Below are 24068 nucleotides of genomic sequence, written 5' to 3' on the forward strand. Positions count from 1 at the left end.
AAAAAATTACTGTCAGAATGTGAATTCTTTGATTGATGGGTGACATGTCACTAGATGTTTTGACTTTTTTTTAGGTCCTCGGTTCTAAAAATGTTGGATGCCTTATTATTTTAATAACAGTTTCATTGAGATATAGTTTACATGCATACAGCTCACTTACTTTAAGTGTACAATTCTGTGGTTTTTAGTATATTCACAGAGCTGTGCAACTATCACCATAATCCATTTTAGACCATTTTCATCCCCCTCAAAAGAAATGCCATATCCATTAGCAGTCACTCCCCATTTCCCCTCAGCCCTCCCAGCCCTAGGTAACAGCGCATCTACTTTCTGTCTCTACAGTTATGCATGTTCTGGACATTTCATATAATAGGAATCATACAATATGTCTGTTGTGACTGGCTTCTTTAACTTACAGTATTTTCATAATATTTCATCCTTGTAGCATGTATTGATACTTCATTTTTTATGGTTGAATAGTATTCCATTGTATGAATATATCACATTTTATTTACCCATTCATTAGTTAATGAACATTTGGATTGTTTTCACTTTTTGACCATTATGAATAGTGCTGCTGCGAACATATGTGTACAGGTTTTTGTGTGGACATGTATTGTCATTTCTCTTGGGTATATATATACCTAGGAGTAGAATTGCTGAGTCATGTGGTAACTCTCTGTGTTTAACTTTTTGAGGAACTGCCAGACCGGTTTACAAAGTGGCGGGTCGTAGTGTATAAAGATTTTAGTTTCTGCACACCCTTGCCAACATTTATCATTTGGCTTTTTGATTATAGCCATCCTGGTGGGTGTGAGTTGGTGTCTCATTGTCTTAACTGATGGATTCCTTATTGGTTAAGAACTAATGCAACTACAGAAATGTTTAAATGTAACTATTGAAACATTTGACACACTTCTTTATGCACTGGATTTGGGCAGTAATTGGGATGGTTGTGTGTTTAACTATTGGAAGGTCCCTTTTAGAGGCTCTCCCTGAGGCTGTTTCTGTCATTTGCTTTTGGTCCTAATTCCTGCTTATTGGTTTTCCTTAAGACCTGAAACATTAGACATAGTAAAGTGTGTCTTTTTTGTTAGATCAAAAATGTATAAATTTTTCCCCAGTAATTTTCTCTCTTTGTATTTAACGTTAAAAGTTTTTAGAGGTGTCAGAATCCAAAGATATAATCCCTGGGGTCCTGTATAGAATTATTCCTGGTAGTGATTTCCAGTGGAGTTAAAGACTTAATTTTAGAAATGAACAGATACTAAAGTTGGCCTTGGTTCAGTGAGTGATTTGGAGAATTACCATTCAACCTTTAGAATAGATGATAAGACAGTGTTGATGGTTTAAAGCTTCTCACCAGCATCAGATGTTTTGAGTTGTCCCCTTTTGAAAGAGTGAGTTTGTTCTCCTGAATTTGAACCCACTGGTGGGCCAGCTTTGGAGAGGCAGAAGAGGACTTCTTGAGTTAAGGTTACTCCCTTGGATCTTCTTGCTCACATTTTCATTTTGTGGTGTTTTGTAAGGCAGATGGAAGTTTTCTCTGCTGTTTCACCTGATGATTCAAGAGCAGGACTTTGCTCCCTACCATGCAGAGTTTGGAATGTCACAGGTACATAATTGCTTCTCTCCCTTTGGATTCCTTCATCTTCCTTGACTTAGAAATGGCCACTTGGGGCCAGGCCTCTGGAATTCAAGAATCAACAAATCTAAGGGAATTGACCCTCTGTGAAATTTGAAGTTCTCTATTTCGAATTCTTTGAAGAGTAATGAGAACACTGCAAATGGTATATATACTGCCATAGTTACTGACTTTGAAAACTCGTTGTTGATTTTTCCACCAAAAATATTTCTGTGCAAAAATTTTTCCAGGTCTTCTACCCTGCTGTGTATACACTGAATTTCATTTTCTTATATAATCAATAATATGTAATCGATCAGCAGGTGCTAATTGGGTACCAGCAGAATGCATACACTTGGTGCTGTAATTCAGAGGTAGTATTGAAAGAGACCCTTCTGTATGACGGTGGAAATTCCTTAAACAGCTATGGGCAAAGTAGCTCGAAAACAAGGGATTAATTTACTTGGTAGTAGATAGGTAATTATTTATGATGTATTTATTTGGAGCAGGTGTTCCATTTGAGATGTTTTTACTTTACATATTTGCTATAACTGTGAAAGGTAGGGGAAAATATACTATATAGGAGAAATATTTCACAAAGTATGTTGCTTGCTGCACCCGTGGCAAGGATCCAGCAGACAGAATGTAACTTCTTTGTGACCAGAGACTCTTGAATCAGAGAGAGGTAGGAGCTAGGGTAATGCTGGATAGAAATAAATGTTTGGTGACTTTCAACTGTACAGGTGGAATTAAAAGGAAGATGTTATTGCTAATATATTCAGCATCATGATATCAAAGAGAAAAATAGACTTCTTTATCTCTTATCAAATTGAATTGCCTTTGCTAACTTGGGTCTCGGGGACATAATTTAAGGTACTAAAAAATGCTTCCTTTATGTGGGTTGTCTTTTTTGTTACTCAAGCCAAGCCAAGGTTTGGAATGTCATAGCTCCTTGGGGAAAGAAATAAAAGAAGCTCTTTTATTACTTACTGATTTCATTCCATTCTAGAAACCTTATTTTGTAAAAATTTTGAATCATAAAAACATTGAACGGTGGCTTTCAGGAGAAGATGGGAACCCACACCCTCCATGCCGGCTGCTTGAATTTCACTGTCAGAAGTGAGGCTCTGTGTCTCAAATCCAGGAGGTCATCTGTGGGTAGAGACTTGCAAGCTCTTGAACAATGGATTTCTACTTTTCTTGTGTATAGATTAGAGAAATATAAGAAATGAAATATAGGACTGAGTGTTACTGGATGGTAGCTTAGAATCTTATAAGTTTTGCCTTGGCAGGTAATTTGGCATAAATTGTTAATGTAAATCTGGGTTAGTGGTGAAGATGTTATTTTAGTAAAAAAGATAAACTGCTGATTAATTCAGCATAGAACTCAATTACAAATTGAAAGTGTCTCTGCGGGACTCCCAGACCCTAAAGACAGCAGATGTTGAATTGATACTCCAGCATATTTCACAGTGGTATGAAATATTAACATGGTTTATTATACTTGTGTGGTGTGTGATATTAGAAAGGGGGAGGTAGTGGGCATGTGGGTGTGCAAAGCAGCCACACATACATTCGCTAGTGTACACTGAAGTGTGATTAAGGATTTTGGGGAAGTTTTGTCTTCTTATTTTTAAAAAATCAAGTAGCTCTGTGGAAAAATTAAGTTTAAAATAACATTTGGGGCTAAATATTTAAATGTGGTACCTGTGTATGTTTACATTGTATATGTAAATGAACATAAAAATGGTAAACTTACTGACACAGGATATTTAAATGTTAAATGAGACCACTGCCTACAAGAGTAGGGGAACTTGAGGGCTTGAACTGTATTTTAATGCGTTAATTGTAAGCTTTCATGGGCTGGAACATTTTCATGGGCTGTTGTACTGTTTTTACCTTCTGATCTAAAACATGTGGTAATTTTAAAATGCCCCTATAATTTTCACAGGCAGAGAAGTTTCATTTCTAGCCAAAAAAAAAAAAAGCTTTTATAAGGTTTTCAGATATCTGTATCAACTCAAGGGGGGAAAAGTCAGCAAATTTTATGTATCGGAAGACCTGAATAAATGGAACTGCCAATATTTGAAGGGATTGGCAATTCTTAAGAGGTATGAGAAAGTTGGCTTAGATGAGATATTTCAAAGCCATTACTACTATTATGACAGTTATTTTTTTTTGCATCTCAGCCTGTATCAAGTCTAGGTTTTGCTAACCGAAGTAAAAACAGTTCCAGAAATAGCCAAATGATTACAGTAAGAACAAATGTACCTTGGATACCTCTGCTGTTTTGAAGGCTTTTTTAAAAAGGTGCTTTCTCAAAGACTTCTGAGACACATAAAAGTTGGCAAAGGCAAAAGAGCAGTGGGCAGAGAAACCAGAAGTTTCCTGGTACCTACACCACCTGAAGAACATCTTCTGTATCCCCATTCGAGTCGCCATTAAGGCTTCTGTAAACTATTGAGAGATGGTGGTCATTCTGAGATGTGAAGGGCGGCCTTGAGATCTATTCACCTGAGTTCTATTTAACTCCAACCAGGTGCCAAGCTCTGTGTCTGATTATGAGGCAGGGCTCTTTCTTAGTGACATTTACAGCCTAGTGGGGTGGTGGACACGCCTACAAACAGTACTGAAAGTACGAGAATGGTGCATATAAGGGGGGCGTAGTGGTCACAATCAGAGGAATTGGTGAAATCTGTCTGGGGAACTTTTAGGTGGCCTCAAAGAGTATGTGACTCCTCACTTGAAACTCTTTTTGTCTTGGGGTTTGAGGAAGGGGTGGGATAGGGAGACTGAAGAGGAGAGGAAGCTATTCCAGAAGAGGGACATCACCACATACAAAGGTGTGAGGACTCCTGCTCTAACTTTCTCTCAGTTGTGTAATCCTGGAAGTTTGGGCAGCTGAACATGTTTGGAAATAGGAAAACAAAACTCCAGACAGTGTCTAAAGTTGTCGGAGTGGTCATTTCCTGAGTCAGTGTGGGCTTTTAATTAGCACCCGCTCTTCAGTGTGGGATAAGGCCGCGCTTAGCATCCCTGTCCCTGCGTGTGAATATTAGTTTAGAAAGCTGCCACGTTCCATTAGAGGTGGTTGTGTTTCGGCAGTGGGTGCAGGAGCTGTGTAGACTTTTCAAATGTCCTTTGAGATTTACGTTACAATGTAATTGGGAGATGCTGGTACTTAGTGTGTTGTGCATGGCAGAATGTGATATTACCTGCTGTAATGAGACCCCAGCAGCATACCTCAGGAAGGTAGTTACAGTTTTAACCTTAACAGATAATGTTACTTGCTGGTTTCTGTGAGGTAATTTATACCACTCTCCCCAACCCTGAAATTGTGCAGAAACAAAAATTTTTTAAAATGATATGAAGTTGTGCTAAATAAATATTTTAAAATTCCACCTAGTAGTACAGATTTTTGAAAATTTTTTCAATGAACGTTGTATCTGTAGAACACAATCACACTCAGTCGTTGTCACCCTGTCATAATGTTGGAATATGGTTTTTTTCTAAAATCAGAACTGTGGTGATATTGGAATGCTGAAAAGACGTAAGGACTCATTAACGTTGATTTCTTGACAAATATATTAGTTTCTTTTAACTCAGATAAATTGAATTGGGGTGGTAGAGGAATAAGAACAGGGCATGATGGAAAGTGTATGCATGGACTTGGAAGAGGTTTAGGTTGAAGATTGATTTTTGCTTTTTCTGTAACACCTGTAGCCCCAGTTTGTAAAATATAAAACTCATTTGTAAAATGGGCTTAAAGTCAGTACCTGAAGGAATTTTTAGGAGGACCGTATTTGTAAATTGCAGTCAGGCTTAACAAAAGTTTGCTCTCTTATCCTCTGACTACTTCTTGCCCCAAAATGTTAAAAGAAAATTAAAATGCCTTTTCTTGGTCTGTTTCAGTTAAGATTTACAGTCAACAAATGGCCTGATGGGAAAATTAAGTTAAATGGTATCTTTTTTATTGACATACAAGGCGGTTAAAAAACAATTTGACTGGGCTTCCCTGGTGGCGCAGTGGTTCAGAGTCCGCCTGCCGATGCAGGGGATACGGGTTCGTGCCCAGGTCCGGGAAGATCCCACATGCCGTGGAGCGGCTGGGCCCGTGAGCCGTGGCCGCTGAGCCTGCGCGTCCGGAGCCTGTGCTCCGCAACCGGAGAGGCCACAACAGTGAGAGGCCCACGTACTGAAAAAAAAAAAACAAAAAAAAACCCAAAACCCAATTTGACTCATTCTGTTTGCTGAGAGGTTTTATGCATGTATTTTAGGGAGATATAAACATTTGAATGTAGTACTGATACAGTGAATTTGATAGGCTTTTTGCTTTGGGATTGATGAATGTACATTTTGTATTAGAAAAATTCATCAGGATGTTCTTAACAAACCAGATGAATGATGGAATGATAGAGTAGCATTATTTAAGCAATATGTTTGCAACTTTGAAGAATTTTAGAGGTACTTTAAAAAGCTAAACCCAGGCTTCCCTGGTGGCGCAGTGGTTGGGAGTCCGCCTGCCGATGCAGGGGACACGGGTTCGTGCCCCGGTCTGGGAGGATCCCACGTGCTGCGGAGCGGCTGGGCCCGTGAGCCATGGCCGCTGGGCCTGCGTGTCCGGAGCCTGTGCTCCGCAACGGGAGAGGCCACAACAGTGAGAGGCCTGCGTACCGCAAAAAAAGAAAAAAAAAAGCTAAACCCATGAGTAATTAACCAGTTATATCTAAGGACTAGACAAGTATCTTTACTGTTTTTGGATGTTAATTGTTTGGAGGTTCTGCTGTCTTGAGTGAAAAATCCATGGGCTCTGGAGTTAGACAAAACTTTGTTGAATCTCAGTCCTTCTGGCTGTTGGCCATATGCCTTTGGGTTAGTCATTTTCCCTCCCTGAGCCTTGGTTTCCTGGATTTGTAAAATGGGCGTAAGGGGTAGTACCTACCTTAAAGGGTTATTTGGAAGAGTAAGTGGAAGAATACTTGGCACAGTGCCTGCGAACAGAAAATGTAAGTTCTCTTTTCTCCTCCTTTTAGAATAGAATTTCTAGTGAAGTATAATAAGTGAAAATGTGCTACTTAGTACACTTTTTTTTTTTTTTTTGGTGGTACGTGGGCCTCTCACTGCAGTGGCCTCTCCCGTTGCGGAGCACAGGCTCCGGATGCACAGTCTCAGCAGCCACGGCTCACGGGCCCAGCCGCTCCGCGGCACGTGGGATCTTCCCGGACCAGGGCACGAACCTGTGTCCCCTGCATCGGCAGGCAGACTCTCAACCACTGCGCCACCAGGGAAGCCCAGTACACTTCTTATTGACATGGCAGTGAAGTTCATGGAAGATGTGCATGTGAACAGTTTTATGGCGTCATTTTGAATTTCATTTGCAGTATAATTGCTTGTTTCATAATTGATTTGCTTTGAACTAGAGGTCAAAAAAACAAAGTACTGAGTTATTATCGGTTGCCCACTGTATTGGTAGTTCTGAAAGGGTTAAGCTTTTGATAACCGTTTGTGTAAGTTAGAAAGAGGGGTAGAATCCGATCAGGTTAGCATTCATCATGGGTTTCCTGCATACCAGGCACTGTGCTAGCAGTTTCTCCTGTGAAAGAGTCTTTTAATCCTCATAACTGCCCTGGTGCTAGATGGTTTTAGGCCTTTTTTGCAGATGAGGAAATTGGGACTTGAAAATGTTGAGTGACTTTACCACTGGGGTAACATAGATGTAAGTAACAAGACTAGATTCATACCTGGATCTCCTGGATCTTAATTGTCTTGCCTCTGCCTCTTCCCTCCTCCTCCCCAACCCCCATCACCATGATCAATATGGCAGATATATCCATCGGCTCCAGAAATTTCTTTATGCCCTTTTGGAAGGCTCCCTCTTCCCCGCAAGAACCTTAAGTAACCTTAAGTGTATACAAATATATATGTGTGTATATGTATAAGTTACTTAAGAACCTTAAGTAACCTTAAGTGTATCTGAAGGCCATGTGTGCCTGGGGTCCCAGGAAAAGGTGGTTGGCAGAGGCCTCATGGAACAGTATCTGAGTTGGTAGCACCTCATGATCGCGCTCACCTGCCCCATCCTGTCTCTGCTTGTCTGCTTTACTTAGGCCTGTCTGCTTCTGCTTCCTCAGAACTGTACCTTGCACACGGCCAAACCCTCGTGACCATGAATCTATCTCCCTTAGAGCTTCCTTCTTTACGGTCTTTTGGCTCTTGCCCCTGTAGGCAGCTACTCCCTTATACTCTTTCTACCACACTCCAGAGGCCAGGCAGGAGTATTTTGAGAGCCCTGCCACCAGTGAAGTGGCATTTACAGGTTGGTTCCAGCCCAGGTCGTTTTTTCCAGAACAACCTCAGTATACTTTCATTGGCTCTGTCTTTATCTTGTGCCTTTTTGGTGACACCCTTTAGAGTTCCTGCTGCAGAGTATATAATTAAGTTAATCATTGTCTCCCATCCACCTGCCAGAAAAACAGCTGCCAAGAAGTTACAAAAGGCCTTTCTATGAAGGCTGAGTTTGTTTAGAGTTTAGTCGGTGTCCATGACTGATGCTGAAAGTCCAGGTGGCACTCTCTGCTTCTGCCTCTCCTGCACTCCCACCTGCCTGCTGCTTCCTCCTCCCCCACATTCACCTCCCAGTCCTGCTGTTGTTCCTCCCCCGCCAGCCCAGGCCCACCATCACCACTGCACTTGCTGGGAATGCTATCATCTCCTGCTCTCCTGTCGCCTGCCTTTGCCCTCTCCTCCCCCACTGCTTCCAGGCTGCAGTTTCAAAAAGCACACATCTAACTACATCATTTGCCAGCTTAAAATTTTCCAGATCTTCTCACTAGTGTGAAGGGTCAGCTCTCTGTGGCCTGTGAGGCTCTCTGGGATTCAACCATGCTGAACTAGCTACCTGACCACACCCTTTCTCCTTCCATTTTTATAGCTTTATTCCTGCCATCACTTCTGCGCCTTGGCTTGGCTGCCATTTACGTGAGTGTCAAGACTCAGCCCAGTCTTTATCACCCGAGCCCCATGAGACCTCGGTACACTCGTAGTTCCATTGTAAGCCTTGCCTCTTAAGGACTCTTACCATATTGTACTTGTTTCCCTCTGGACTTTATGCTCTTTGTGGGCAGGATCTGTATCTGTTCAGGGTTTATTGCCAGTGTTTGGCATAGTGTCCATGGAGTGTATTAGTATCAGAGCAGAGCATTAGTAAATGTTTGCTGAACTAAGCTGACCTGTACATTTGTTTCAGGGGTTTTGCATCGTTTGAAATTTGCCTCATTTTTAGCCATCTTTAAATGTCCTAGAACAAGGGTGCTCTGTACTTCCTTGGATCTCCTTCCAGTCCTTCCTGATCCCTGTGGGGCTGTAGAAGCAGGATCATACAATGTAATAGCCCCTGTAGCCTTCCCACACACCCTACACTCGGCACAGGTTTCCTACCCTACAGGCTTTGGAGGTAGATAGGCTCGATGTGGACGTGGCTCTTTTTTACCTTTGTTGTGACCAATTTACTTCATTTCTGCCCCCGCTCCTTTTCAGGCGATGGCCCTTGCAACATCTCCAGGAGTTTATCGGCAGGTACCACTGACCACATTGTTTTATGGAGAGAGAGAGAGATTATTAAGATCTTATTACTACCTGGGGCTGCTCAGTTTTCATTCGGAGGATTGTTGAACGTATTTCTCACTCTTTCTTTAAACCCAGTCTTTCTTGTTTTTTGTTTTTTTCTCTGATTATATTTGATTCAGTGCAGCCTTGGAAATATATATTTGTATACACATATGCTGTGAAAGCTGATTTCTTCTCCTTGTGGAAAGCAATATGTTCCCGTCTCTCTTGGTCCTTTTCCCTCTGGAAGCCTAGGTGTTTTTCCTTCCATTCGCTGTCTCAGAATCCTCTTGCCCATCACCTTCTTTCCTGTGGTGGGATAGGAAGACATAGGCTTTGGTGGTGCCAGGCACTAACTTGGCACAGATCCCTGAGTCCCACTTACACACAGCCATGTGCCTTGATTGCCCCAGCCAACCATTCTTGCCCCTCAGTTTCCTCTGTGGTACAGGTGGAGATAACGAGGATTAAATAAGTAACATAAGTGTTTGGCTCAGACCCAGGGTTGTGGTGGGTGTCCATGTTAGTTCTCTCACACCCTTACCTCTTTCCTTCTACCCTTGAACTTGCTGCCAGTTCTCTTTGTAAAGTCTGTGTGTCAGGGCCATTCCCTTCCCTTTATTCCTCCCAACAGCCCTTGGACAGAGGCATTATCCCCATTCTGATGGCCCCCTATGGCTCAGAGAGAGTTAAGCGCTGTGTTCATTAGTGACCCAGTTTTTCCAGGCTTCTCTTGTTCTGGGATGGCCGTTTCTGGCCCATTGTGGTTGTGCAGCCTTTCACATCTCTCCTAGCCCGGGTTGTGCTCAGGCTTTTGCATCATTCAGTGATCTGGGACAGGCCAAGTTAGCAGGGACTTGGTTGGCAGTTCCTTGAATATGAACTCCCCTTCCCGTCCCGGCTGAAAACCTCTTAAATCACTCCTGCGCCCTCAGCCGGCTTGTCCTTCCTTATCTGCATCATCCAGATCTTGGATGCCACAAAAGCTTCTGAGGGAAGAAATGGCGGCACCATCTAGACCTTAAAGACACAGTCACTAACTCACTCCCCACTCTGGACACACTTAGCACCAGCTGCAGCTCAGTGACACCTGACAATTCAGGTGTTTACACAGGCAGACCGCCTTAACCCAGACAGCTCAAGCCAAAAACAGACACCTTTGCTTTTGACACACAGTCCACTCTGAAAAAAAAAAAAAAAATTAACTTTTTCCACTGTAAAATATGTGGCTATACAAGGGATACATCAGGTCTGTTGCATGGTACAGGAAGCACAGTGCTTTGGGGGGGACTGTTTTAAACACTTTTTTGAGCTGTTTAAATTTTATTCAACCATCAGCCATGAATGACTCCTTCAGGCCACATCGGTGGCATAGTCAGAACCTCAGCTTGTCAACAGGCCACTGCAGAACGTTGTGTTTAAACCCCTTCCTTTCGTGAGTTTAACTGTCTTTGAATGCTCTTGCTCCCTGGTCCCCAGTTGGGACGGGTGCAGTTAGGGAATTAGCCCATCTTGGTATCGATCTGTTTCATAATTAATTTCATGCTTTAGTTTGGCAAAGCCGTGAATGCATTTGAAGTTGACGTTTCATTTTTTTTCATTTGTCGACATTCATGCCAAGCACTGTGCTAGCTGCCTGGGATGGAAATGGCATGATTTTGGTCCTCTTTTTAGAGTCCAGACTCTTGTCACACCCAGACTTTAATCTGTTCTGCTGCAGATCATCAGAGCAATAGCTTTTTTTTGCTGTTTCAAATCAGAGTGACAAAAGATTATGCAGATTTTTTCCAAGACGAATTTGGACTGCTTCAATTCTTATTGAGTAAGATCGTTAGTTTTTAGTAAAGGAGCAAACTGTTGTGGACTAAATAAATGGTCCTTGTAGATTTAACTGCAAATAGGAAAATTGGTGAAAATTGTGGGAGAGTTCAGCTATGATGCCACCCACATCCTTTTCCCCCTTGAGCAAAGGTAGGAGAGCCACTGTCCCCTGACTCTTGCCTTGACGGTGGGACAGAAAGCAAAGGGGTGCCTCTGAAATGCCCTGAAAAACAGTAGAGCCAGGGGAGCTCCCTTCTTTATGGAGAAGGCTGAATATTTCTTTCTTTTTCAACCGCCTTAACGTTAGCGCCTCAGCCACATAAATGGAATGTATTTTCCAGCAAATAACCAATTTTATTTTAACTTCTTTAAAAATTTTAGTTACAAATCTATTGTTTCACATGACTTGCCATATATATGTATTTTCAGATTCCAAAGCTGTATTTCAAATAGTATGTTAGGTTTTTAGTCAAATGCATATTTAATATTTTGCCTGCCCCCAATGTAAGTAAAGCACTGTTCAGAAAGCAGAACTGAACAGTAGAATGTTGAGGGTTTATTTAAAGAGTGTTAATTTGATGCTGAACTGTCCAGGGTGCCCATTGGCTGGAGCCACCTACATTTTACTCTGGTGACATTCCCAATCTAAAAATCACTTAAGTGAGAAGAGAAATTTGATTGTAGCTATAGACAAGAATAATGTGGAAAAGTTTCTTTGCAGCACTATTTTGGACCTGCACCGTAGTGGATGCTGAGGTAATCTATCAGTTTGTGAGTGTCTACAAAATGCAACTCTCTAGATAACAGGTTTAAAGTAAAGATTTAATACAGTCTCCATCTCCTCTGATGTTGCAGTGACAGTTTAAAACTCATTCTCTAAATCTCAGCAGACTTTATAGCTAGCAGTGGGCCAATATAAAGTTTAATAGCATTACAACACATAAATCATCTTTTAAAGATGCTACTAGTAGCTGCAATATTAAATGCAGACAATTGCCTGTGTTATAAATAATTTATCAAACACCGTTTCAGATTAGTCTTCCATGCTGAGTTATTTATTTTAGCCTTTTCTGTACGATTCCTAAGGCACTTTTTGAAAGATCCATTACTGGTCAGTTTAATGAACTTGGGGGTCTGTTTTGTCCCCTCAAGCACTTGGGTACAGCTGTGGTGACCATTACATGGCCGACATGGACCTCTTTTTGCCTTTTACAAGTGCTGCCCATTTGTCATGTAGCGGTAAATGGAGCTGCACATTGGAGTCCAGGGACACATTGTGCGATGCAGTGATGGAGACAAACGGATAGCTCTATAAAGTGCTGCTTGTCATAGCTGACTTGTAGTACAGCAGTGCATCACTCTTACTGTAATCTCATTTAAGAAGCAGGGGGGGCCCGGGGGACTGATATTCCCAGTTAGTTTGGTCTTCGAAGCCATAAAGCAGGAAGTGCTCCTTTTATATTCTCTGAACTTTTGGGGAGTGTGCTTTTTGCTTGGATTAATTATTATAGGAACTTCTCCACAGCACTGTGTGAAGATTTGTCAGCAGGTTTGTTTGGACCTCCTTCTCCTGGCCTGGGGTTTGGTACAGGCAGTCACTCCTTAGAGATAAATAGTGTTTCTAGGAGCCCTCTGGATTGCTGTATTAAATAAGTTACCATTTTTTAAGTAATAGCTATTTGCCAGACCCTATAGTAGGTGCTTTCTATACTGCATTTCTGTATTACAGAGGAAGAGAGTGAACTCAGAGAGGTGAAATGACTTGCCCAAGGTTGCACAGCAGTAAGTAAGTAGGAAACTGGAGATTCAAATCCAGTCTGTCTGCCTCGACATCTGCCAGATGACCTTGAACCTGGGTTGCCCAACTAACTTTCGAGCACCAGGATCATGGTGATCTTTTGGCTGAGCAGCTCAAAGTAAAAGGAAGCTGCCGTTGGTGTGGAGAGCCTTTTTTTTTTTTCTTTTTTAAAATTAATTAATTTATTTATTTTAATAGCCTGGATGAGTCTGGCTGCTCTGTTGACACATTGAATCCAAGTTCCCTTGTGACTAGCAACGTAAATCCATGAGCAGCTGGCCAGGGGAGGATGCCGGCCCGGCAGTGGGAGAGAGCCTTACAGCTGGGGTCACAGGCTCTGCAGGGCCCTCGTCAGAACCCCTCTGTAGCAGCTGTCCCCAGGCGGATGCTGCTCAGAACTTATTAGGTCACTTTGCCTCTTCCAGAAAAGGGAGATGCAATTTCCTCATGAAGAATGAATCCTAAAGGAAGAAACAATGCTTCTGCATTTATTGTGAGCCAGAGACAGATAAAAATGTGGTGTTTTCCCCACCTCTTGCTTTTAGTTTGTGGTTTTTCTCAGTAGTTTTCCTAAATATTTGGTAGCACGTGTTAAAGCCAAGACTTGTTTAATTGTGAAATTCACTATAAAGAAAACACAGTATGAATATGCCCAGTAGCATATTTGCATATGTGTCTAGAATTCTGAGTATGGAAATACTGTGGTAAAAGACCATATTTGTCATATGATACAATTCCTGGCACATAGTAGGTGTCTAAATATTTGTTGAAGACATTAACTGTCTAAGTAATGGGCAGACAAAAGAGCCTTGGTAATTTTCACTCTATTTGCCTTTTGAGGGTTTTTGGTGGAGGTGAGGAATATGTGAAATAAGACTTTGGATCTTAATATTGATCTCTGCCATGTCACACTGTAGAAATATTTAAGTGGTGGTCTGTGGGCAGTTTGGGAAACAGTGCTTCCCCTGCCCTGGAGATGACCATCAGAGAGACTGCTAGCTGGCTCAAAGAGAAGTTGGCAACCACCATCTTTCTCTTAAACTTGCTCAGGTTCTGAAGGTCCTTGCTGATGGGGGAATGGCACCCTGAATTGAGGGACTGCTGTCCACTGTCCCCAGCTTGCTCAGGAGCCCCCAGGTCAGAGCTGAGACAGATTACTTATGAGCTGGCGTGGTGCTGTGGCATTCTGGCTCTGGAGCCCAGTGGGCCTGTTTTAACTATTTATTAGCTATGTGACCTTGGGCAAGTCATTGACACTCTCTCAGCCTTAGTTTCTGACAGTACCAACCTCAGAAGATGGTTAAGGGCAGGGGTAAAAATGATGATGATCATCAAAGTGCCTAACTCAGTACTTGGCACATTATAGTAGGTGCTTAATAAAATATAAGCTTCATTCCATTTCATAACATCTTCAGTCCTGTGTGTATGAGAGGTGGGTAGGACTGGGGAAAGAAAATCAGAGACTTGTGATATTTCCTTCGTTAATGAATTATCTTCCCTAGAATTGGGGGGTGGGTGGGAGGAATTTAAAAGGTATATTTCTCCAATTTTTAAAAGCATTACACTTAAATAATAGCACACATGATAATTTTATGAGTAACTCAGGCTATATGTAATATATTTTACACATTTTTAAGTTTTATAAGTTCATCTACTCACATTAAAGAATATTTGCAAAATAGAGGAAGACTTACCTGTAATTTGAGCACTGTCAGCATCCTGGTATCAGTGGATTGTAATGGATTGATGTCAGATATGCATGCCTAATATAATGTGTATATTTCAGTTTCTTGTAAGTCTTCCCCCATCTCCGTCCCCAAATATAAAATAATTTGGGAAATTTAAATCTGCAGTACTAAGTGCTGCCAGTAGCATTTGTGACATCCACTTGGTACTATTGGCTGGCTCAAGGCATCAGCAGCAGTGATGAGAAAAGCGGTGATGACAAAGCAAAATAATAGAACAGCAGAGAAGAGGAGATGTAGGTCAGGAGCAGAGTTATAAGCAAGATGCTCTGATACACAGGACGCCCCCCCCCCGCCCCCCCCCCGCCCCACGGGTTATTTATTAACAGACGCAAGTTGAAACGGTTTTGCATTTGTTAAGTTAGTGGTTGGTTTTTGCCAGCTCTGGTAGCAGCGGCAGCGGCCATCTCCTGCTCTAAGGTGCTTTATTTGCTGCCACCTTCACTGGTTTCTGGTAAGGCTTTTGGTCTCCATAGGCTTGGGAATCCCAGGAGAGAACTTCTGATTAGAGGATCATGTTTGAATGAATTATGTGGGGCTGTATGTGCACAAGAGAATAACTGGTTCCGTTGACCCCACATAGGTGCCACTCAGGAAGTGGAAAAACCTGGTGGGATAAAGGTCAGAATAACCCCCCCCAGCCCCTGCTGCTGGGTTGCTAAGGATCCCATTTCCAGCAGGGCCTTCTCTATCCTTCTCTGAGTCTGAAGAGGGCGCTCATGTCACTGGAATGCTCATGTCACTGGAATCCCACTTAGTGGCTTAGGGCAGGCAGAGGAGCAGGAGCTCTGAGAGATCTCTCCGATCTTCTCAGGACTTGAAGACAGTGGACCTGCTTTTTGATCTCAGGCTGGAATTTTGGGCAGGGCATCCGTGTTTCTCCAAGGATGTTACTTGGATGAGCTCTTTACTTCAGCTTGCATGTTTATGGACTCTCATGCCCTTGTGTACGGGGAAGGTGGGCTACAGCTCAAGTTAAAGTCTCTTCTTTGGGAGATTGGTTCATTTTTTGTCCTTGTTATGTAGAGAGCTTGAACTTGGTGTTCCCCAGGTCCTGCCCTGCTGCCTCTGGCGCCTGCCTTCTGTTTCACTGCCCCATTTTCTGAGTGCCTGGTGTGCAACCTGTCCCTCAGCCTTCCCTGAAGCTTTACGCACCCCAGCCAGTGTTCTCACAGCTCCTTCTCAGTTATCCGTTAGCCCTTATTACACTGCATTGTAGTTAACCTGAGTCTGATGCTTCTTGGTAAGAAATAAATTAATCTACTTTTACACCAGTAATTGTTGGAGACTTAGACTTGCTCTTAAAGGAGAAGTAAGAGAGTGATTCAAAGAAGGGAATCACTTCAGTGAACATGCAGACTTATTAGTGGGAGGGGATAGATTCTTTAGGGCAAGAGGGCCCACCCTTGGCTTTGCCAGCATATCCCCAGGGCTGTGTTTTGGTGTTCGTTTTTTCCCCATGATATTGACTTTCTTCATTACGTTACCAGGAAGCAGATTCCAGCCATTTTTCGACATTTTTGATCAGGGGCCTGCAAACTACACCCCATGGGCCAAATCCAGCCCAGCGCCCATTTTTGTTTTACGAAGTTTTATTGGCACAAGCCACGCCCACTTGTTTGCATATTGTCTGTGGCTGTTTCGTGCTACCATGACTGAGTTTGAGTAGTTATGACGGAGACTGTGTATCTACAAAGTCTAAAATATTTACTACCTGGCCCTTTGTTAAAAGTTTCCCAACCCCTGTTTTAGGTGATAAATTGCCCTGTCAGCCCACAGGTCCAACTGTGCTGCTGTTTGACAGTTCTCAGTTATGTGGTGAGCGTCTGACGTGAAGCAGTTTGTTTAAAGAGGGAGTGTGTGCATAAAGGGCTTGAAAGGCCTGGGTCTCTCACTTACTAGCTGAGAAACCTTGGACAGATATTGATGTACTTTGAGACCTTTTCTTCATTTATAAAACAGGCACTGAAAACAGTGCCTACCTCACAGGTTGGCTTTCTTTTTTTTTCCTTTTCCTCTTCTCTTACTGCTTGTGAAAGCACTCTGTGGACATCAGAACAGGCCCTCCATTTGACTGTGGACACTATTGTTGCTATTTTCTTTCTCAGGAGGAGGAAGCCAAGAAACTGGTGAGTGAAGCCATAGCAGCTGGCATCTTCAATGACCTGGGGTCTGGAAGTAACATTGATCTCTGTGTCATCAGCAAGAGCAAGCTGGATTTTCTCCGCCCGTTCTCAGTGCCTAATAAGAAGGGGACCAGGTAAGTGAAGGAGATTCTTCCTGTGGCGCCACCCTTGTCATATTCATGGCATCTGGACGGGGTTTTCTTGATTCTTACCCACGTTAAGTAAAGCCAGAGTCCCCAAGCCAGCTTTATTCAACAGACCTTTGAATCATTATTTGTTTTATGATTGTGGGTTGCTGTCAGGTATAGAAAAGTGATACAATTTGTAAAATGTTGATGGGAGAGGTTGAGTGGAAAGACTCCTAGACTGGGGATTGCAGGGAGAGCTTTGAATCACGTGCTGTCCTTTCTCTAGTCTCTTAAAGATGCCTCTAAATTCCGTATGAAATTCTGTGAGAAGGTACCTTTTCCAGGGCATCCAACCCATAGCTTTTCCTCAGAGTGGTTTCCATTTCCTAGATGGTTATCAACCATTGGTTAAGAGTCTCTGAAAGTTGGCCTTGGGAGCTAACTGTTGCTTCCTGCTCTGGAGGGAGCCATGCCATTTATTTAGCCCATGGCACATGCTGAGCAGGCACTGCTCTCCGTGGTGCAGTCCAGCTCGGAGTCGGGGGCGAGCTTCTAGTTGATGTGCTGGCGGAACTGGAAGATGTCCAGCCCTGGTGACAGGTGAGCTGCTCACCAGCAGTCCTGTATGGCTGTCCAGCTGCCTGACCTCTTCCTGGAGGCTGAGCTGCTCAAAATGTGGCTTCTGAGCTCTGCTCCAGCTGTCTTCATCTGAATGTATACAGCGGCATTTATAAACTGAGCCCCAAGCTCCGCTGGAGGAGAGCAAGCACACCACCTTCCACGATGCTGCTTTAACTCCCACCACATGCACTCAACTCCACAAGTCAGGAGTAATTCACAAGGAACAGATAGAACTTTGAGAACCAGCAGGTATTCACCGCAGTGTGCGCTCAGCATTGTGAAGACGTGTTCACGGTGGGGTAGGGCAGCACAGCAACAAGGAGCTCTGGCTCGGGGTGGGGAACCGTCATGGCCTGGTGTGGTGACTTTGGGCACCTGTCTTGGAAATGATGGAGCTAGACTAGGTGATTGCTAATGAGCCCATGGAATTCCCGGGCCCTAGGTGGGAAGGGAAGCAACCTTTCAGGCCTGGGGCTGTGTTGGACCTGGCCTTGCAGGTTCCCATTGGCTCCTCTGCAGCCCTGTTTTGCAACCCACTGTTGATTCAGGTAGAAGCCCTCCCTTCGTGCTGCTGAAACAGGTGCTGTAAGCCAGGATGGTGAGGAGGCTCTTATTGTGTCCACACCTCCCACAGACGTTGTGGTTCAGATGAGTCAGGCGTACAGAAGTCACATGGGGCTCTGGCTCCAAGGCCACAAGCTGCCACGGGTCCGTCCAGTGTGGGGGAAGGAACAGCGTCTTCACACCAGCAGGGGAGGGGCGGGGCTACTGCTGGGATCCTTTAAGAGAACTTTGTGGGGACTGTGGGAAGGTTTCGCAGAAATGCAGGCCAGCTTTTCTTGGCTGTGCCTACTCCTGGTTTTGTACAGAGCTCTGTTGTGTCGCCCTCTTTTTTCTGCTTCCTGCCGTCTTCGAGCACAAGCTCCCGTTTGAGAGGCTGGCTTTTCAGGGAGCACGTAGTCATGGCACAGCCAGCAGCCTCCTCTTAGTCCATGTCAGGTTGACAGAAATAGTGTCCCAGCTGGGGACACATGAGAGGAACAGTTGGACCTGTGCTGCTGTTTGACAGTGTTGTAATTCCTGGCCCCACTGTGAAATCAGCCGTTCAGATTTTTATCTTCTAGACTGCCTTGTGCTCAGAGAAACCTCTGTCAGGTTCACCTTGAGAAGAGTGGTGTTGGGTGTGTCCTCGTGCTGGTCTACCATGTCCCTGTGGGGACAGTTAACTCTCCCTTCTTGAGTCTCGAGAGTGTGGTCAAAAGTGACAAGCCCAGAGTCTGGCTGTGGGTCATTTTTATACTGTTTATGCTTCCAAATATTTTTAAATTGTTTAAGATAACAGTTATGTCATTCTTGTTACTATTCAAGACAGTGGCCATGGCAGCTTAATGAAAGGATTCACTTCCTGCTGGTTACTGAAAGGTACTTTAGGGAGGTTGAAGCTTGAAGGCAGAGGCCCAAATGCTTTCCAGCATCTTCTGGGGATGGTGAGGTGGGGAAGGAGATTTGAATGTCCACCTAGTGCCAGGTGCTCTGTATTATCTCTTTTCATGTGCATCATGTCTACCAGGTATCCCCATTTTGTAGCACTTGAAAGCCCAGGAACGTGAACCTTGGGGGAGCTGAATCCTCCCAAGGTCGCAGAACTGGGAGTCAGGAGAGCCAGGATTCCAGTCCAGGCCTGCTCGCTGCCTGCATACTTGTCCCTCTCTCCAGCCCGCCATCAGGCCCCTTAGGGGGATCCTAACTCTCTGCGTTTGCTTTTCTCTCATTAGGTTTGGCCGGTACAGGTGTGAGAAAGGGACCACTGCAGTCCTCACTGAAAAAGTCACTAGCCTGGAAATTGAGGTGCTGGAAGAAACAGTCCAAACAATGGACACTTCCTGAATGGTGTTGGTGGATGTCTGGTTATTGCTCTAGAAGACTGGGGGCAGTGGAGGCTCCCCCTGTAAGACATTCGGCCAGTGTTTGCTGAATGAACCCAATAAAAAATGAAAACCAAGTTAAGTGGCTGAAGTCTCGGGGCTGTGTGGTGTTTGGGGCTGCTAAGGCCCATCGACCTGGCCTCCCCATCCCTCCCTGAATACTACTCTGCGTTCAGGTGGGTGCGAGAGCAGTTTAAGCCTTCTAAAAACAGACGAGGCCCCATTTGTTGCAGGAAGTCAGATTGGGTTGCTCTTATTCTTCAGTTGAACATTTATTACGTGCAGCCCTGGTGTTAACTCACTTTCTCTTTGTTCAGGGTAGTCCCAGGTTTTTGTTTTTGTTTTTTTAGGATGAGTGCGGCACGGCCTTTTACCCCAACAGACAAGTAGGAAAGAAATAGAGATGATCAGTTCTGAGTACCAAGAAAAAGGAGGTAGGTGGACAGTTTTGCTTTGCTATATAGCTGCATGAACCTGGGTGAACTCCACTTTGGCCAGTTTCACGAAGTCAAAAGAATGCTTTGGGCCTTACTATCTGTAATAATTAGGATATGATCGTTTCTCAAACACTCAAGCCTGGTGAATGGTTGAAATTGTATACGTCCAGAGGGTCCGAGTAGTAGGCAGAATTGTTCTCATGGTGTTGAAAGCGGATGGCGTGCAGAAAGCAAGTTCATCTGTGTCCAGCGCTGATACTGCCAAGGGAGACAGACACAGTAGGGATTCTGAGAGCCCTTAAGCAGAGTATTTGCAAAAAATCTGTCTGGAATCAGAAAAACTTTCAGTGGTGAGTGCCTGACTGTCCCCCAGGGCGAGCATGGCTGGGGGGACAAGGAGGAGAGAGAGGCCTGGTGCCATGGTCTTCCAGAGCGCGCCCCCTCTTGGGCCAGCCTCCCTTGTTAAACTGCCAGGAGTGGGTGGGGAGAACAATGGAATTATTTAGGATAGCAGCTTGGCTGACAATTTATCGAAATTATCTGGGGAGCTTAAAAAAATTCCCAGATTACTCAGAATGTCTGGGGCCTGAGAAATTGTTTTTAAAGGAGGCTCTAGAAGTCGTGCTGTGGTGTGAAGCTGGTTTAAAATTACTCATGAATCGTACTCATTCACAGAAGGAACCCCTCTTACCCCATTTTATTTCAACCATGGAGAATGAGTACAAAGCAGAGGCTGCATCTGAAGAAAATTTCTCAAACCCGACAGTGTTACAGTAGAACAGAGTTCACACATGGAAACAGCGCAGTGGCCCAGCCCAAATCCTTTATCCCCAGGGAGGCCTGGTCAGAGCTCCTGACCAGGACACCAGTGGAGCGGACAGGCATGTACTCTTTCTGGAGGGCTGAACTGTCACTAAGTCGTGGGTGACAACTTAGACCATTTGAGGATTAACTTGAGTGTAAAAACAAAATTCAAACTATTTCCTTCAGAGCTTGAGTTTTCCTTAAGTTCACATTTATAAATTAGTCTTCACAGTTAATCCTATTTGGGAACAAGAAATAAATGAACACATTTCTGGTTTCCTACAAATAATACAGTTGTACATTAACTTGACTTACATGGTCCATGGACTTCAGCTTTGTGAAGGGGTGAGTGGCTACCATTTTTGGATCGTCTACAATGTACTAGGTAACTTACATATTTTATTTCAAATTCTGTCAGCAACCCTGAAGGTAGATGTTATTAGTCCCATTTTACAGATGAGGCAGCAGGCTCAGAGAGGCTAAGAAACTTGCCCAGGGTCATGCTAGGAAGGTGCAGAACCAGAACTTGTACAGAGAATAGCCTGAGGGCAGAGCCCGCATATTTTTCGTATCCTGTGCTTCCTTCTCATGGAGGAAAACACTTAACACTGATCGTTAAATGAACTGCCAGCATTCAAGCAGGTGAGGTACCTAGTACTAGCAGGTGTTCAGGAGAGGATGGCTGAGCCGGGCTGCACGGAAAACACTCATGGCTTTCAAATACTATTTGCCTCTATACCAGATGCTGGGTTCGCCTCATTGTAATTCATCAAGTTATAAACGTAGATAAAAATATTAGGAAAATCTCCACTATACTTAAAAAATTATTTCCACTTTCTCCCCCTTACAACAGAGTAAATTAAGCACACAGGCTTGATTGTTTGAAGATTCTAAGAGCTAAACGAAACTTACTACTAACCATTTTAAAAGGCTCACTACAAATCACACAGTCTCCTGGATTCTCCTGTTAGTTCAAACCTTGACAGGTCACTGAAGGAATTATCCGAAAGATTCACATTACAGTCAGATATAAGAGGTGCCTCAGTGGCTCACTGAACCATCCACCCTTGTTAACAACCCAGCTGAGAGTGTTCACAACAGTTTAAAGAAAGGACTTTCAAATTTGACCACCAGTAACACGTGACCAGTGCCCCTCCCCCCAGCAGCCCTGTATTCAGCATCTGCTGTAAAGCCCGGCCCCTCTTTGGGGAACCTGCTGAACCCTGTTGTCTTAGTTGGTCTTGGCTACCGGGTGGCCACTTTGGAGAGAAGACTCAGGTAAGGCAGAGCGGTGTGGCTTCCGAGAAGGCGCGCTGCATCCACGCTCAGGTGCTCGAAGTCCACACGTGCATCTGTTTGGCAACCTGGTGCACGTAGCTGATGTCGGGTCTCTGGTTGGGGTCGGGGTGGATGCACATACTGACCAGTTCTCGTAACTGCGGGGGAGAGGATGATACGTATTACTCTTAAGCAGCCTCGTGGAGGCTCTGCGGTACTTCATGACCCTCAGGGCAACTAGAAGATGGGGAATGGTGCTCAAGACAGGTGAGTGGTGGGCGAGTAGTCGCCAGGGGAGAGCAGGACCAGCACCGGGCCTGTCTGGCCCCCAAGGCCATGCTTGGAGACCCTGAGAGTGGTACCTCCAAATAATTTTGAACTTTCAGCTGCCTACACTACTGGCTAAATCTGTGCATACAGTGTGTGTGTCTGCTGTCAGTCATGCAGATGCCCAAACCAGAGGACAAAACTCAAGGCAAGGGCTTATTGATCATAATAAATGTATTAACATGCAGCAGAGCTGCAGTCTGCCTACCCCCTGGCCTCTTTATTGTGCTCATGAAAGACGGAGCTTTTAATTATACAGACACTGAAGGCTGCTCCTGCCTCGGGGTGGGGGAGGGGCACCTTGATCCTCTGATCACCTCCATTCTTCTGATAGCCAGAGTGCCAATTATTTTAATGGTAATTAAAATAATGACCTTAAAAAGCCTACATCTTAACTTGCATCACTGGGCTCACTGCAAGTTTTTTCATTTAAATACCTGCTGCTGGAGGGGCTGGCCAGGGCCGCAGCAGGGAGAGGGGAGATCCTGACTTAAGGGGGCTCATGGGGACTCTGCGGCCACGGTCAGCAAGTCTGGGGTGGGCACGAGGGTCATGTGGAGGCCCGGGCTACGGTGCACACTCCCTGTTTCACTCCTGAGGAGTTCCAGGCTGAGGGGCCTGGGGTTCCTCCCCCAGGAGATGCTCCAAACTGCCTGCTGCCTTTCTGGGGATTTCACTGCTTTATAAACAGCGGGAAGCCCCTGGGCAGATGCAGCTGCGCCTGCAGCCGGCTTGGACACTCCTGGAGTCTGAGGTTGCCCACGATGAGACCATACTCTTCAGAACCTTACAGTGTTCAGGGGAAGGTAGCTGTGGTTGGCCTCTGACAGGTTAAAGTGCCCAAGAAAACCACATTAAGGTAAAGTCTCTGTGACCCGAATTGCTCACTTGTAAACCACACAGTTGGCAATAAGCGCATGTTTGAAAATTTCAGAAGAGAAAGTGTCTCATTTCCATTTCTAAGAGGACATACAACTTCAAAAGTGAGGTGTGCTGAGGAGCTCCAGTGCTAAGAATTAGCACCTCCAAAAGTTGCACATAACCGGTGAAAGCCAGGTGCTCTGGGGAGTAGGAGCGCTGGACGCTGGAAGGACTGACTTGGGAGGGAGGAGGGCTGAGGGCTTTATGTGGATTCGTTCATTTCAGCTTCATAATCATGAGGCAGAGGTTATGGTTCCCATTTATAGGTGGGGAAACTGAGGCACAGAGAAGTTGTCATTTGCTCCAAGTGGCATGGCTCTAAGCTTCTTAACAAATTCCAACGAACAAAATTCCAAATTCAAACAAAACATGGGGAAGAAAAACCAAATGCAACTGTTAACTTGGTGAAGAGCTCTAACTAGTTTTTCCTTTCCTGCCAACTTCCACTCTGGAGCGTAAGTACTTCCTCCAAAGGTACTCGCGAGAGCTCTGTAGGAATGTGCGCTCCTGGCCCTCTGGCTGCTGGGAGAGGCCGCAGAGCCGCAGGCATGGCACTGGGAGCAGAGGGGCCAGGAGAAGGGTGGCTGATGACCTTTCTAGCTGGCCTGCTGGCATACAGGGTTAGCGCACACCGGGGCACCCGATTGCCACAGCTTGTCTGGCCCAGACCCAGGGCCCTGGTGGGCAAAGGGCTGCTCCTTCCAGAGCTTTCAGGATTGTGAAGTGAGCAGCACGGACACCTCCTCACTCTGGCTGGACGACTGGCTATAGAAGAGGGGCGGGTGCCCTCAAGAAACAGGGTAGCGCAGTGGCTAGGTGCAGGTCATCTGGGTCAAGCCCTGCCTTTACCACAAGCAAGTTACGCGACTTGGGCAAGTTACTTAACCAGTCTCTATCTCAGTTTCCTT

General features: G+C 44.6%; 2 protein-coding genes across 5 annotated transcripts in view; one reads left to right on the forward strand and one right to left on the reverse strand.

Annotated features, from left to right (window-relative positions):
• The window catches only part of PSMB7 (proteasome 20S subunit beta 7), a 75780-nt gene extending 56310 nt beyond the window's left edge, over window positions 1-19470 (forward strand). Inside the window, exons 12-13 of the mRNA XM_059073160.2 lie at window positions 16702-16853; window positions 19244-19470. Coding sequence (XP_058929143.1) covers window positions 16702-16853; window positions 19244-19355 — 264 coding nt within the window. The 3' untranslated portion in view covers window positions 19356-19470. The remainder of the gene's footprint in view (window positions 1-16701; window positions 16854-19243) is intronic.
• Window positions 19471-20512: 1042 nt separating this feature from the next.
• Window positions 20513-24068, reverse strand: part of NEK6 (NIMA related kinase 6) — an 86137-nt gene continuing 82581 nt past the window's right edge. For all 4 annotated transcript variants that reach the window (XM_059073151.2, XM_067040752.1, XM_067040753.1 and 1 more), the window contains one exon: window positions 20513-22070. In XM_059073151.2, the coding sequence (XP_058929134.1) occupies window positions 21960-22070 (111 nt within the window). In that variant the 3' untranslated portion in view covers window positions 20513-21959. The remainder of the gene's footprint in view (window positions 22071-24068) is intronic.

Source organism: Kogia breviceps, chromosome 8 (genome assembly GCF_026419965.1).
Source record: "Kogia breviceps isolate mKogBre1 chromosome 8, mKogBre1 haplotype 1, whole genome shotgun sequence".
NCBI lineage: Eukaryota > Metazoa > Chordata > Mammalia > Artiodactyla > Physeteridae > Kogia > Kogia breviceps.